General features: G+C 47.1%; 1 protein-coding gene across 1 annotated transcript in view; it reads left to right on the forward strand.

Annotated features, from left to right (window-relative positions):
- KDM4B (lysine demethylase 4B) overlaps positions 1–14,985 on the forward strand; it is a 74,769-nt gene that overhangs the window by 10,817 nt on the left and 48,967 nt on the right. The window contains exon 5 of the mRNA XM_054396160.1: positions 14,552–14,601. Within this exon, the coding sequence (XP_054252135.1) occupies positions 14,552–14,601 (50 nt within the window). The remainder of the gene's footprint in view (positions 1–14,551; positions 14,602–14,985) is intronic.

Here is a 14,985-nt window from a genome sequence, read left to right on the forward strand (position 1 = left end):
TTCCAGATCACACTGGCCTCCTGTTGAAGGTGATCATAGAATGGCTTAGGTTGGAAGGGACCTCAGAGATCATCCAGTTCTCAACCCCCTTGCCATGGCCAGGGAAACCTCTCAATTAGACTTGGCTACTCAAGCCTCATCCAACCTGATCCTGAACACCCCCAGGGAGTGGGGAGGAGGCAGCCACAACCTCCCTGGGCAGCCTGTTCAAGGGTGCCATGACCCTGGTAATGAAAGAGCTTCTTCCTAAGCTCCAGTCTCACCCTGCTCTCCCTCAGCTTCAAACCATTCCCCCTTGTCCTCTCTCTAGACACCCTCAGGAAAAGTCCCTCTGCAGCCTTCCTGTAGGCTCCTTTCAGGTATTGATCATCTGTTCCAGTTCATCCTTTCTCAGATGTATGCATCTGGTCCCCCTTGTAGCCATCCTGTTGTTGTTTTTCACTGGAAAATCAAGCTGACAGGCTGAAGAGGTAGCAGGGAAGGTGTTGTGTAACTTCACGTTAAGCTTCTCAGGCAGGAGCTGCCAGATTGAGTCTCTTGCTTGTTTCTCAAATGACAATAAAATGTCCTTCTGCCATTAGTAGTTTAATTACAGCCCTTTCAGACTGGCTTCAGGTTTGTTCCTTTTTTTTTTTTTTCCTCTCTCTCTCTTTTTTTTTTTTTTTTTAATTCAGAAGTTTGAATGTATTTCATTTTGCAGCCCTGTATTAAACCTCTTGTGGTAGGAGTTTACAGTGTATCAGTTACACATATTGCATTTAATTACCTTCTACATTCATAGGCTGAGAGCTAAAGGAGAGCAGACTGTCAAATGATGCCAGCAGAGCACTGATTGTTGTAATGACAGAAGCAGCAAAGCTGAATGCCAAGCCTCTTACCCCGTGGTTATTAGGGCAGTTTATTGAGGAGTGAATATATCTCAGCCCTGGCAATTTCAAAAGGTGTTTTTTTCAGGGAGTCAGGGAATGGGTTGTGTTGGGAGGAACCTTTTAGATCATCCAGTTCCAACCCTCCTGCCATGGGCAGGGACACCTCCCTCTAGAGCAGGTTGTTCAAGGCCTCATCCAACCTGGCCTCATCCAACCAGGGTTGGAGCCTCCCCAGCTTACCTGGGCAACCTGTTCCAGTGCCTCACCACCCTCCTGGGGAAGAATTTCTTCCTAATGTCTCATTTAAATCAAGCTCCTTCCAGTCTGAAGCCCTTGTCCTGTCACTCCCTGACCTTATACAAATTCCCTTCTCCAGCTCTCCTGTAGCTCCCTTCAAATACTTGAGGGCTGCTCTAAGGTGTGTCCCTGGAGCCTTCTCTTCTCCAGCCTGAACCTTAGCTGGCCTTCATAGCAGAGGTGCTCCAGCATTTTAAACACCCTCCCTGAAGATGTGCACTTCCCACCTGCAGGGCTTCCTGCAGTGGGGAGGTGCCAAAGGCAGCTTTGAACACCCCTGATGTGAATTTGATGCCTGCACTTTCCTGGTGTCCTGTCTGTGTCTTGTTTTGTCAACACTCTTAACACCTGACTGGCTAATAAAGTTCTTTTTTCTCAGCTCTTTTTGCTGTAGCAAAGCTGTTTAATACACCTCTAAGTGCTGTTGGGATGTTACTCTGCATTTTTCCTCTTGGAGGCTGCAGGTGTTAAAGCAGAGTGACACTGAGGAAGGTAATTGATTTTTATAAAGTGTCCCTGTTCCCTTATCATGATGGATGTTTAATCCCCTTTAATTAACATAGGGAGCCAGCTTTGGCTTTTAAGTTATATGGTCTCCTCTCCAAAACACTCCCTTGCTGCAAGTGGATCATGCCTAATCTGTTTGACTTTGATATCACAAAGTACACTTTATGCCAGAACAGCAGTTTAGGTGGAATTAAGGACAAATTACCAAAGGAACTTTAAAATAATATGATTAGTTGAAAGCACTGCTCCTGCTCACACACAATTACATGGGAAAAAAGAAAACAAAACCAAAACCACAGCACTTCTGGAATTCTGTCCTGTAGAAGTCACAAAATGCCAGCTTAGAAATGGACCCCAAGGGCTGTCTGGTCCCAACCTTTTTGGGTGATGGAGGAGTTGAAATGAGCTGGCCCAGCACCCTGAGAAGCTGAGTCTGAAAACTGCAATCCACTGCTTCCCCTGGGAGATGATTCCAGTGTCCAACTGTTCTCATGGGGAACAATTATCTTCTGGATTCCAATGGGAATCTCCCCAGCAGTAACTTGTCCCCATCACGCCTTGCCTTTTCCTTGTTAAAGGGAGTCTCCATCCTCCTGGCAGCCACCCTTTGTGTACTGGTCCAGGGTAAGAAGGTCTCCCCTAAGCCTTCTCTTCTCAAGGCTGCACAACTCTACCTCTCTCAGCCTTTCCTCAGGTGGCAAAGTCTGAAGGCTGCTTACCTGAGAGCACACAGAGTTCCCTGAAATCTTTGTTGGTTCAAGCTATTCTGTTTTCTTTCCTTCAGGGTATCTTGCAAGGTTCCCCATGCAGGGTCAGGCTGTCTGTAGGAATGGAGGCAAACAAATCCTCAGGAGGGCTTGCTTGTAACATCTACACTTCAATAAACTCATAGTGTCTGTTACTGGTGCCACCATCAACAGGCAAAACCTCACATTTCCCACCAGTTATGATGGGGAGACAAAGCAAGATGTGGTTGTTCCTCTGGGGGAAGGTTGTGGAAGGAGCCCTCTGTATCCTTGGCTAAAAGCAGGTACTGAGGCAGCTGCAGGTAGGAAAGTGCTGCAGCCCTCAGTGCTGCTGTTCTGTTGCATTGCTGGCTTAGGGACGTTTGCATCTGCCTTAGTCAGAACTTGTCCTGTCCTCCCCTCAGGGTAGAAAATGTTAATCCCTGGAAAATTGTCTTGGAGGAAGAAAATGGCCTAATTGTTGGCCTCGATCTCAAAGTTCTTCTGCAGCCTAAGTGATTTTATGATTCTGATGCAGGCATGGAGCTTGAGTCTCTTCCAGCTTCCCTCCTCCTTCCTTTGCAGTGCAGGGTGCTGGGTCCTCATCCCCATTCCCATGTGGAATTCTGCACCATCCCTCTGCTTTAACACTCTCACATATGCTGTGCTTTGTCACGAGCTGGGTGTAATCTCATTTAAAGCAGCTGGCTTTTAAGGTTTGGTGCTGAATGGTCTGGCAGCAGGGGGGAAGGGCACTTGTCCATCATGCTGTTTATTGCCTTCTAACTGTTAGATGCCCTGAGGGGGCAATTGCATGGGGTAGTTGAATTGCTGAATTGATCAGAAAGTGATTATGAGTTTTGATTATTGGGATCTCAATAACCCTTGCACCCTGGAGAGTCTGTGAGTTCCTTAAAGCTAGATTAGCTGGACTCACACAGGCAGTTTGCCCTTGGGGCTGAATTTGTTACACTCTGACTTTCCATTTTGCTCCATACAGAGACTTTGTATTGGTTTGTTTGGATTTGTTTTTCCTCATGAGTTTTCTTATTTCTTGGTCTTGGGGAATTCAGAACAATATTCTGCAGCCTTTCCTCCCTCAACCCTGCATTAGCCTTCCACACAAAGTATGTGAGGTTGCTTTGCTCTTAAATACTTGCACACATTTGCTCTTTGTGTGTTCCACTCCTGACAGTAGAAATTTACAGGCTTGTTGGGGTGGAGTGGAAGAGGAAGGAGGGGCAGGGGAAGGCCATTTGGCCATGATGGGCTCCTTGCAGCTCACAAATTTCCTTTCTGCCTCTGCTATCCCTTGTAATCTGTTTTACAGCTCTGCAGTTTTGGATGGAGAAAGAAGAGAATTTATGGTGATGGTTGATTTATAGATTAACTGCAACACCATTTGCTCTCAGGCAGATTTGGCAAAGCAAGACCCTTTTCTGTTGATAAAAGGGATAGAGAAAGGAACAGAGATATTCATTAAAAGAAATAAAAGGAAAGGGAGATAATGGATGGCCTGGCAGAGCAGCTCCTCACTCTCCTACCTCTTCCAAAACCGTTAGGTGAAAGCTCTGGGAGAGGCTTTCTGCACTGGGAACCTGTGCATGTTGATTTGCTGTGAGTTCCAGGGGAGCTGTATTGAGATGCAGAGTTGCATCCCCCTGTAATTCCCTGATAAATGGGAGCAGTGCAGCAGTCAGTTATTAATGCAGCCTTTCAAGCTTCATGTACTGCAGTCATTAGTTAATCAATACAAAGCACACTCTGCTCCTGCTACTCAAAGAAGCCTTCCCCTCACCCTGGGGCTCCCCTCGGGTCTGGGAGGTGCTTTGGCCTGGGGGTGGTGCTGTGGTTGAGGGCTGGTGGAAATCACCTCAGGAAGGGAAGGATGTTGGCTGGGTCTGTGTGACAAATTTGAGGGACTAGGGTGAGAACAGAGGCTGAATCTTGGGCAACCTGAGTGGTTTTGCTGTGGTGAACTCATCAAACCAAACAGTATGAAGAGCTGTCATAGAATGGCTTGGGTGGGAAGGGACCTCAGAGGTCATCCATTCCAACCCCTCTGCCATGGGCAGGGACACCTCCCACCAGCCCAGGTTGCTCAAGGCCTCATCCAGCCTGGCCTTGAACACCTCCAGGAAGGGGAGGTATCCACAACCTCCCTGGGCTACCTGTACCAGGGTCTCACCACCCTCACTCTAAGGAATTTCTTCCTAATCTCCAATCTAAATCTGCCCTCCTCAAGCTTCAGTCCATTGCCCCTTGTCCTGTCACATCAAGCCCTTGTCAGAGGTCCCTTGTTGAAATTCTGAACTCTTGGAGGTTGGAATTGACCTGTGAGTTGTAGCTAACCTGCCAAAGTAGAGATCCTTCCATCTGTGGTTCATGTCTGTACCTTTCCATGAGCAGGGTGCATGGTGGCAATGCTGACCTGTGAGCACATCCTCATTTGCACAGCAGTGTCTTCAAGTGGACTCCTACTCCACTGGCACAGTGTTTGATGCCTGCACTGCTGTTCCTGCAGCACTATTAATTCACCACAGCTCAGTAGTCCCAGTCTGGATTGAGAGAAGCACATCTCTGATCCAAGAAAGCTCTGGCTGCAACTCATTCTTGAGTTTTGAAAGTGCCTGTTCAAAGCTCAGGCCTGATTTGAAATGAAGATCTATGGAAGTCTGACAGGATCACAGATTGGTTTTAATAACAGAGCCTTTTGAACAGTGCACTCTGCCACCGAGACAAGATGGGAGGGAGATGTGCTTCCATGCTTCACAGAACTCTTTCAGCCTGATCTGACTTGGGCCCTGTGGGAGAATGAGCTTGCAAATTCTGGCTTGGCATGGTGCTGAAAGCAGGGGTTGGAGAGAGCAGAAGGAACCAGGAGTGGGACTGCAGAGCTTTGTCTTTATTCACATTTTGTTAACACGTTGGCAGAAATCAGCAGGGATTTTTTCTTTACTCAGCAGAGGAAATTGAGGTTGGGTGATGCCAAGTGCAGTACAAGTGTAGTCTAAAATAACAGAAGCCCATAGCGATGACTGCTTAAATAGCACTCTGTGTCCTCTGAGTGCTGGGCAATTGTTAACCAGTTAATGTTCTGAGGAAGCCACAGGCTGGCTTCACAGCCACTTGGTTTCTGACTGGCCAATCACCATGACAAACGGGAGCAAGCAGAAGAAATAAAGAAAACTTTACAAACCCCGTCCCTGATCTTTATCAAATCTGAGCTCTAACACTTGGGGCTTTGATAAGTGAGCACAGGCTCCAGCTTCAGACTAGCAGCTGTACTTTGAGACACTGCAGCTTGATGGATGAGGAGCCCTAAACCCTTGGAATGGTTTTTCTCCTTCACAAACTCAGACTCTGTGTGTGTAAAGGCATTGCAGCTCTGCACCTCTGGCACAAGGGCTTTCCTGATCCCAAAATCTCTCTTGTTACTGGTGAGTAGATTTCTTCTGTGTGCTGTAAGCAGTTGCTTGTAGTTTTTAACAGGAGCACTGAGCAGGAGCTCACTGGGGTTTCTTTCTTTTTTTTTTTTTTAGTGTGTAAGATCTTTGAAGCATAATTTTTGCTTTTCTTCGTATTTAGAATCATAGAATTTTTGGGTTTGAACAGGTCTCTGAGACCACTGAGTCCAACCATTAACCCACCACCACCATGGCCACTAAACCATGTCCCCTCGTGCCATGGCCACACATTTCTTGAACAGCCCTGGGGCTGGGGACTCCACCACCTCCCTGGGCAGCCTGTTCCAATCCCTGACCACTCTTGCAGCAAAGAAATTTTATCTCATCTCCAACCTAAAACTTCCTCTGGCCCAATTTTAGTCCATCACCTGATACTAGGCAACATTCACTGCCAAACCCAACCAGTAATTAATAATCTGATTACTAATTTTAGGAAATAAATCTGATATGAACAGGTTCTTCAAAGCAAGTACTGCAGAGGGGCAAGGCAATGACTGTGGTAGTCATTCATCTCTGTTGAATTGTACACTAATTGCCTTCTTGGCCAAACTGAATGGAGAAATAATTTCATCATGTTTTGCCCAAAACACCTTTTCTTAGCACCCCTTTTTACTGCTCATTCAGAAGCAGACCCATGGGTTTGTGAAAGGAGAGGCACTGCAATGTGCCTGGCATTTATTCTTTGTGCTGGCATTTGTGGCTGTGAAGCTGACTGGACTGGTGCACTGAGAGGCTTTCCAAGAGCAGATGGTTGTTGGTTTGAAATTCTCTGCTTTAAAATAGTATTTAAAAATTACATTTGAGCTCTGGGAAATAAAAAAAAAAAAAAAAAAATCTCCTTTTGTAAGTCATTGCGTTTTGGGTTAGTGAAACACTGACAGGAGTTGGTTGTGTAAATCCTGTAGTTGTGAGTTCAGATCTGAGAATGGAAGGGATTGGAGGGGACCTCCAGAGGTCATCCAGTCCAACCCTCCCTGCCAGAGCAGGGTCACCCAGGGCAGGTCACCCAGGAACACATCCCAGGTGAGTCTTGAAAGTCTTCAGAGAAGGAGACTCCACAACCTCTCAGGGCAGCCTGCTCCAAGGCTTTATCACCCTCAAGTGGAAAAGTTTTCCCTTCTGTTCTGCAGCCATTTCCCCTTGTCCTGACCTTGGAGATCCCTGAGCAGAGCCTGGCTCCCAACACTGCCCTGCACATCTTTATACACATGAATGAGGGCACCCTTCAGGCTCCTCTGCTCCAAGCTGAAGAGCCCCAGCTTCCTCAGCCTGTCCTCACGAGGGAGTCAGTAGGTTTGACTCTAGCCTTATCTGTGTGGATTGTGGAGAAGAGAAGGCTCTGGGGTGACTTTATTGTGGCCTTCCAGGATCTGAAGGGGGCTACAAGAAAGCTGGGAAGGGACTTTTTAGGCTATCAGGTAGGGACAGGACTAGGGGGAATGGAACAAAGCTGGAAGTGGGGAGATTCAAGCTGGGTGTAAGGAAGAAGTTCTTCACCCTGAGAGTGGTGAGAGCCTGGAATGGGTTGTCCAGGTTGAGGCTCCATCCCTGGAGGTGTTTGCAGCCAGGCTGGATGAGGCTCTGGCCAGCCTGATCTGGTGTGAGGTGTCCCTGGCCATGGCAGGGGGGTTGGAACTGGCTGAGCCTTGTGGTCCCTTCCAACCCTGACTGATTCCATGATTCTGTGATTTGATCCCAGCTCCAGAAGGAGCTGAGATGCTTTGCCTATCATTGCTGAAAAATAAATGGAGAGTTTGCAATTGCACAAAGGTGAGTTTGTTGGGAGTGGGGAGGAGAGGCAGCTTCTCATCTGATTTATTGTCCTTATTGATTTTGCTACCAGCAAAACTACTTGCTGTTTCTTCAGGTCATGCTTGGCAGTGGGATTGAGAATTAGGCAGCTCTGTGCATGGAGAAGAGATCATATCCATGGAAGGAGGCCTGTGGGTCAGTGCTGGCAGTGTTCACTCTTACCCAGCCCCTTCCCAAGCAGGTTTTGTCCTCATTTTCTTCCTGTGCTGGTTCCCAGAGGGTTGTATTTGAGCAGCTGTCTGCAGAGCTGGTTTTTCTGCAGGCTTTAGCAGACAGGTTGATTTGGTGTGTTTGTGTGGTTGTAATCTTCTTCTGTCATTACCTATTTACTCCTTATTATGGCTTTTGGAGCAGATACTCCCCAGCCTTTGTGTTTATCTTCCTCCCTGCTTGTATTTCAATAAAAATGTCATTATTTGAAATCATTGACACTGCTGGTTAAAGATCCTGAATTCCATCATCTATTGTCCTGTCGAGTGATCCATTAAAGCTAAAAGGGCAGGCACTCGATAAAGGAACAAGGATCCATCTCTGATCTTATCTCCAGAGCACCTCTCTGCCTTCTCCCTGTAAAGGAGCCACGAGGGAAGGGAGCTGAGGAAAGCTGAAGAGTTTCTTTTCCAAAGGGTGATCCTGGGAAGGGAAACTGGCTACTTAGAGCAAATTCACCCTGGGGTAACCTCAGGTGTTGATGAGGAGAGGAAGAGTGGGAGCTGATTGATGCCTTTTAACAAGCTGTGAGGGAGAGGGAGAAGAAGGGAGGTTAAACATGGAGGGAAGGAAAGGTGAGGAAAGAGGGATGACCACAAAAGGGAGGGAGATGGCAGTGCTATTGACAAAAGGAGCAATCCACTCCTCCTGTTGAAATGCCTTTTCTTTTTGTCACAGAGACTGCAAAACAGCTTCAAAATACCACGGAGAAAGCAGCTCCTGTTGCTCTGAGCTGGGCTGGGGCACTGCTGGGAGGTGTAGATGGTTCTGTGCAGTGTTCCAAGTGTTTTACCTTGCAGAAAAAAAACCCCAACAAACCAACCAGGATGTGAACTTTGCAAATGAGGAACTACCCTCTGTGTAGTGGTGGTTCTTAATGGCTTCAAGTGGGTGATAAATGTTCGTAATAAACTAAGGGATGTTCTTTGGAGGCATTGCTGCTGTCACAGGGGCTAAAGATGTTGAAGGTTGGGGTTCAGATGGTGCCTTTATGGACATACTTTGTCTCCCAGAGATTGAAATAATAGCTTCTTATTCTGCCTGCCTTGACTCCAGAGTAGGTTGGCATTTCAGTCTTCAAAGGGTCAGTATTCTTGGCACAAGTAAATCTGCTTTGAAGACAGATAACTAACCCCCAGCTTGACACAGGGGCTTAGGCATTTGAGATGTGCTAGTTCCCTTTTTGTTTCTGTTCCTCATTTCAGTCATGATGGCTGTTAAACTGTGTGGGGCCTGCTTGGCCAGACCTTGTGCAGACACTGTGAAATTAACTTTCTTACCTTCTCACATGAATTGGCCTGAAGTGACATTTCCAAAGCCTTGTGCCTGAACCTCCTGCCCACGGTGCCTGCTCTGCAGCAGAAGATGGGTGCAGGAGATGTCATAATCTAAGCACTGCTTAATTGCTCTGTGTTGGTGCAAGGGGAGGCTGAGGTGTAATGAGGTGGGGAGGTGAGGTGGTGTAGCTATCAAAAGCTCTCTGTGTGTGATGACTTCTAGGCTAGTGGAGTCTCCTGCTCTAGGGGCTTTCAAGGCCCATCTGGATGTGTTCCTGGGTGACCTGCCCTGGGTGATCCTGCTTTGGCAAGGGGGTTGGACTCAATGATCTCTGGAGGTCCCTTCCAACCTTCACCATTCTATGATTCTACAACTGTAGCAAGAAGAGGTCTTGGAAGCTTTGTGGGGAGGTTGAACTAAGGGACAAGGATGGTCTGGTCCTCTGCCAAAACTAGGGAGAGCTTCAGGTGAGAACCATTTTTCAGCAGAGAGAAATCAGTGAAGAGGGCATGAGCAGAACAATTGCTCAGCAGAGAGGGGTGTGAGCAGGCTGAGGATCAGCGTTGTTATGGATAAAGTTTTAATAGCTTTCAGTGGCCAGGAAGGAGACAGACTTGAATTGCACCCCTTTGAAGAAGTAGCAGTGAGGACAGAATCTGATGTAGACTGGCAAGTCCCAGAAGAGCACCTGAGGCTGTCACTCTCTCTCCTGTCATCCTTTAATGGCTTCCAAACTGGTCCTTGTCCCCCAGCATGGTCTGTCTGCTCTTTTTTTTTACTGACACACTCGTTTAATCCTTAACTCACAAGACATTTGCTTATTTATTTTCATTGTTCCTGATAATAATTCTAAGCCATTAGAGGGGAAAATTGTATTCAAAAATGCTGTTTCACAGTTTATTTGTTTGATGATTTAGAGGGATAGAAAATAGCACATTTGCTGGCTTTTATAGGCTGATAATTATCTGCATCCATCAAACCATTCCAGGGGAATAAACAAAACACCAAGAAAATTACACTATTAATGACATCCTTTATGGCAAATGGGAAGGATCTTTTGTGCTGAGGATAAAAAGGGGACTGTCCACTTAAACTTAATGGGAGCAAAAGCAAACTGCTGCTAGAGGGAAAGGGTTGGCCAATGCAGTTCCCCTCCCCTCTGCTCTGCTCTGGTGAGACCTCACCTCGAATACTGCAGCCAGTTCTAGTGTCCCCAGCATAAGAAGGACATAGAGCTGGTGGGGTGAGGCCAGAGCAGGCCACAAAGATGATCCAAGGGCTGGAGCAGCTCTGCTGTGAGGACAGGCTAAGGGAGCTGGCGTGGTTCAGCCTGGAGAGGAGAAGACTCCAGGGAGACCTTAGAGCTGCCTTCCAACTGCTTCTGCTGCTCTCTGCTACTGACATGTGGAGGAGCCTGGCCTGCCAGGATGGCTTTGGTTGTGGGGAAAGGAATTGAGTTAGAGGTACCCAGGACTCTTCTCTCCAGTGGGAAGTGTCAAAGAAACCCAGTTCAAACTGGGTTCACCCTTTCCCATCCCCTTTGCCTTCCAATAGCTGAAGGGATCCTACAGGAAGGCTGCAGAGGGACTTTTCCTGAGGTTGTCTAGAGAGAGGACAAGGAGGAAGCTGAGGGAGAGCAGGGTTAAACTGGAGCTGAGGAAGATGGAGGGTGGTGGAACAGGTTGACACAGGGAGGTTGTGGATGTGGCCAGGTTGAGAGGTCCGTGGCAGGGAGCAGAGAGATTGACAGACTAGGTGGAGTAGATTGGAGGTGGTGATCTCTAAGGTCCCTTCCCAACCCAAACCATTCTATGATTTGTAGCTCTGGGGCAGCTACCTTCTGGCCCTGTGACCCTGATGTCTGATAATTGCAGTCAGAATCAGTTTTGCAAGGACTCAGAATATGGAAGCAGGGATTGGAAATGCTGGAAGGAGGTTTGCTGAGAAGAGCTTGGCAGCTGAAAGTCTTTCAGGTAGAACAGCAAGTTCTGTATTTGTAGAAGTGTTACTTAATACATTTCAGGGCCCTTCTCTGGATGTGGTAGAAAGAGCAGAAAAAGGTAATTTCAAAGGATCAGTTTATTGCTTTCAGATTGTTGACTTCAGGGTAAGATGACATTTGAGTCATGTAGCTATAACTTCTTCTTTTTATTTTATTTTATCTTGAGGTATTTTTTGCTCCCCCTTTCTGTAAATCTTGTGTTGCCTGGCACAGCAGCAAGGCATTCTTCATGCTGTAATCCCACAAATTGCTGACTGGCAGCTTTTCAGGTAAAGCTTGGCCCTTTGTCTTGGTCAGCCCCTGCAAGGCTGACCCTTGGAAGCACATACTTAAGGCATTAGTCTCTTGGACTGTTTGCAAGCCCAGTTTCTTGGAAGTTTGATATATCTTCAAACAGTTGCTGGCTTAGCACTCTTTATGTAGCCTTCCCTTTGACTGGGGGACAGCAGGGACAGATTCTGCTCTTGAAGCAGTGGCTCAAGGTCAGTTTTTTCAGCACCATTGTGTTTCCTGTTGGCTACTGCAGATGGTTTTTATTCTTTCTGAAGCAGAAGCAGTCTATAAAAAGATGGTTCCTCAGCAGGGCTGTTCAAATATTTATGCAGCCACCATCACTTCTCTTTAGTTTCGCTTGTTTGGGGCGATGGAAAATCCTTGCTCCCTCTTTGCTGTGGTTAAAAGGAAGTGTCTGCTCCAGGCTGGATCAGTTAGTCCTGCTCCATGCCTAATTTGGTGTTCCCCAGGCAAAGGGAGGTTATGAAACTGCTGCTGTCACCAGGGGTGAAGCATTGGGCAGCTGACAGCCCTGCCACAGCCCAGGTTGTGGCTGCTGCAGTTTAGTTTAGCCACTTGATGCCAGTGGCATTTTGTTGGGGTTTAGGCTTTTTTCTTCTCTCTCCTTGCCTTTGTGCAATGCATTTCTGCTGTGATCTGAACAGGGCAGAGAAGGGAAGCAGTTTTACAGGTGGTTTGGTTTATTTTATTATGTTTTTTTGGTAGGATAGGTGCTTGGGGTGTTTTTCTGGATCAAACCCACTGCATTTAGTGCTGGGCCTGTGATACTAAAGGAAAAGAACCAATTGTGTTGGGGGAGAAAAGTCTTCCCCAGCATTCCAAGTCCTGCATATAGAAAAGGAAGTTCTTGGATGTGCTTTACAGTGCATAACCTTTTTGGTTGCCTCTGGAATTAAACATGTTTTGCTGCTGGTCTAAGCTCCAGCCTGTGGGTGCAAGAAGGATGGTGCCAAACCCTGCTCACCAACAGCATTGGACCAGTTTCATGGGCAGGGACACCTCCCACCAGCCCAGGTTGCTGAAGGCCTCATCCAACCTGTCTTGAACACCTCCAGGCAGGAGGCATCCACAACCTCCCTGGGCAACCTGTTCCAGTCTCTCCCCACCCTCACTATAAAGAATTTTTTCCTCATCTCCAGTCTCAATCTTCCCTCTTCCAGCTCAAAGCCATTGTCCCACATCCTGTCACTCCCACCCTTGTCAAAAGTCCCTCCACAGCTTTCCTGGAGCCCCCTTCAGGTACTGGAAGGCTGCTCTAAGGTCTCCCTGGAGCCTTCTGCAGGCTGAACAGCCCAAATTCTTTCAGCCTGTCCCCACAGGGGAGGGGTCCCATAGCTGGACACAGCACTGCAGGTGGGGTCTCAGCAGAGCAGAGGGACAGAATCACCTCTGGGGAGCTGCTGACCATGCTGCTTTTTTGATGACAGTTCCCTGTGTCCAGGATTTTGGTCCCTACCTAGTGCCTGGCTGTTTTTCATAACGAAAGCAGGAGGATGGCACCATAAGGTCGTAGAGGAAAGCCTGTCCTTGGTGGATGTTTGTTGCTCAGCAAGAGAATTCCTTTGATTGCAGCCATTTCTAATCCTTCCATGTCTCCTCCATTCTTAGTCCACCTTGTAATCAATCATTTCATGTCTAGACTGAGCTAGCTGGCTCAGTCTGGGCACTGCTCACAGGAGTCTTCTGTTTCCCTTCCTGGTTTGAAAGAGCAGCCCAAATTCTTCCTTTGTTGCCTATCTTTATGTAAATCAGTCAGATTTGTGAGTGTAACTTCAAGCAGATTTCAAGCTGCTTTTAATTCTCTTCTGCAGTTAAAGTCTGGAATTCCAAAGCCTTAAATATGGAAGGCTGAGAGAGGTTCTGCTTCCTAAAGCCTGGCCCAAAGAAAGTTAATTCCTCAAACTGCTCTTGCCTAGAGGCTGTTCTGTGGTGGGCTCTTCTGATTTCTCTATTATTCCATCTAGTTCTTTCTTTTTTTTTCTTTTCTAAGCTGGAAATTCCTCCTCTCTTGCTTGGTTGCTATCCAAGCAAGTCCTTTTGCCTTGGTCTCCACGGACCCTTCTCTAAAGCTCTGCTTGGCTTTTTGCAGCCTGCAGTTTCAGATAACACAATAACCATGTTCCAATGGATTAAACTTTTAACATCCTCAAGATTCAATTAATCTTATCTTTACAACTCCCAATTACAGGCACTAATTAAGTGAAGGTTGCATTGTAGACTGGGGATATTACATTAATCAGCAGCAGCCCTTGTAGCCATAAATTAGTTCTTTCCCAATCCTTGCAGTGGTTTTTCCCAGAAGGAATGGAATGTCTCATTTCCCTGTTTTAAGGGACATTAATCCCACAAAGGAGCTTTGGATCGGGATTAGTTTTATCACATTTATGTAAGTGATGAATGGGCTTTGTACAAGTGAAAGCTCCTAGCTTTGTCCCAGCCAAATGAAATTGAATTGTTTGATAATTATGCAATTTGAGGCACTGTCAAACTTTGGTCAGAGGATGGTTGGGAGTCCACTGCTGTGTTTAGTTTGCAGGATTAGGTGCTGCACACTGTTTTTTCCCTTCCATTTTGGTTTTTTTAAGCCATCAGTTTCAATCAGCTTAAAACCTGAATCTTGAGGCATCCTAGGGCTGATTTTTGTCCTTTGTTACCCTCTCGAACCTGCCAGGCTGCAACAGGTAAGTCCTGGGTGGATGTGACTCCTCTCTGCTTCTCTTTACACTGGAGAGAGACTCTAGAATCATAGAGTGGGCTGGGCTGGAAGGGACCTCCAAAGGTCATCCAGTCCAACCTCCCTGCAGTCAGCAGAGACATCCTCCACTAGATCAGGTTGCCCAGGGCCTCATCAAGCCTCACCTTGAATATCTTCAGGGATGGGGCCTCAACCACCTCCCTGGGCAACTTGTTGCTGTGTTCCACCACCCTCATAGTGAAGCACTTTTTCCAAACATCCAATCTGAATCCGTTTGCCCTCATCCTAGCAGTACAAGCCCTTGTCAAGAGTCTGTTTCTGGGCTGGTTTTCCTTCCCCTGTTTTCCATGCTGAGCTGGTTGCTGGGGTTTATTCCTGTGTTCCCTTTCTCCTAGGTATGCCATACCTCCAGAGCACGGCAAGAGACTGGAACGCCTGGCAAAAGGTGAGCTTTGCTTCCTCCTGTGTCTGGGCAAAGGCATGGCTGTGACCTTGGGGGTGAGGAGAATCCTACTCTTAGTTTGAAACAGGTTGATAAAGAGTGGACATTGAACTGGCTGTTAGGACTTAGTCTTGCCAGAGCTGATTGCTGAACCTCCTGCACTGCTACAACAGTTCCGGAGTCAGAAACTTCATCAGGGAGTTGTCATAGCAGCACAGAATGGTTTGGGTTGGGAGGGACCTTCAAGATAAGGAAAAAAAGGAGGGGGGGAAGAGGAAAGGAGGAAAATAAAGTGGGGGGAAGGGGTAAAGAAGGAAAGTGAAGGGGAAATAAAGGGGCAAAAAAAGGAACTTCTTCAAGTTGAGGGTGCTGGAGCAGGCTGCCCAG

The sequence above is a fragment of the Indicator indicator genome, chromosome 36 (genome assembly GCF_027791375.1).
Source record: "Indicator indicator isolate 239-I01 chromosome 36, UM_Iind_1.1, whole genome shotgun sequence".
Taxonomy (NCBI): domain Eukaryota; kingdom Metazoa; phylum Chordata; class Aves; order Piciformes; family Indicatoridae; genus Indicator; species Indicator indicator.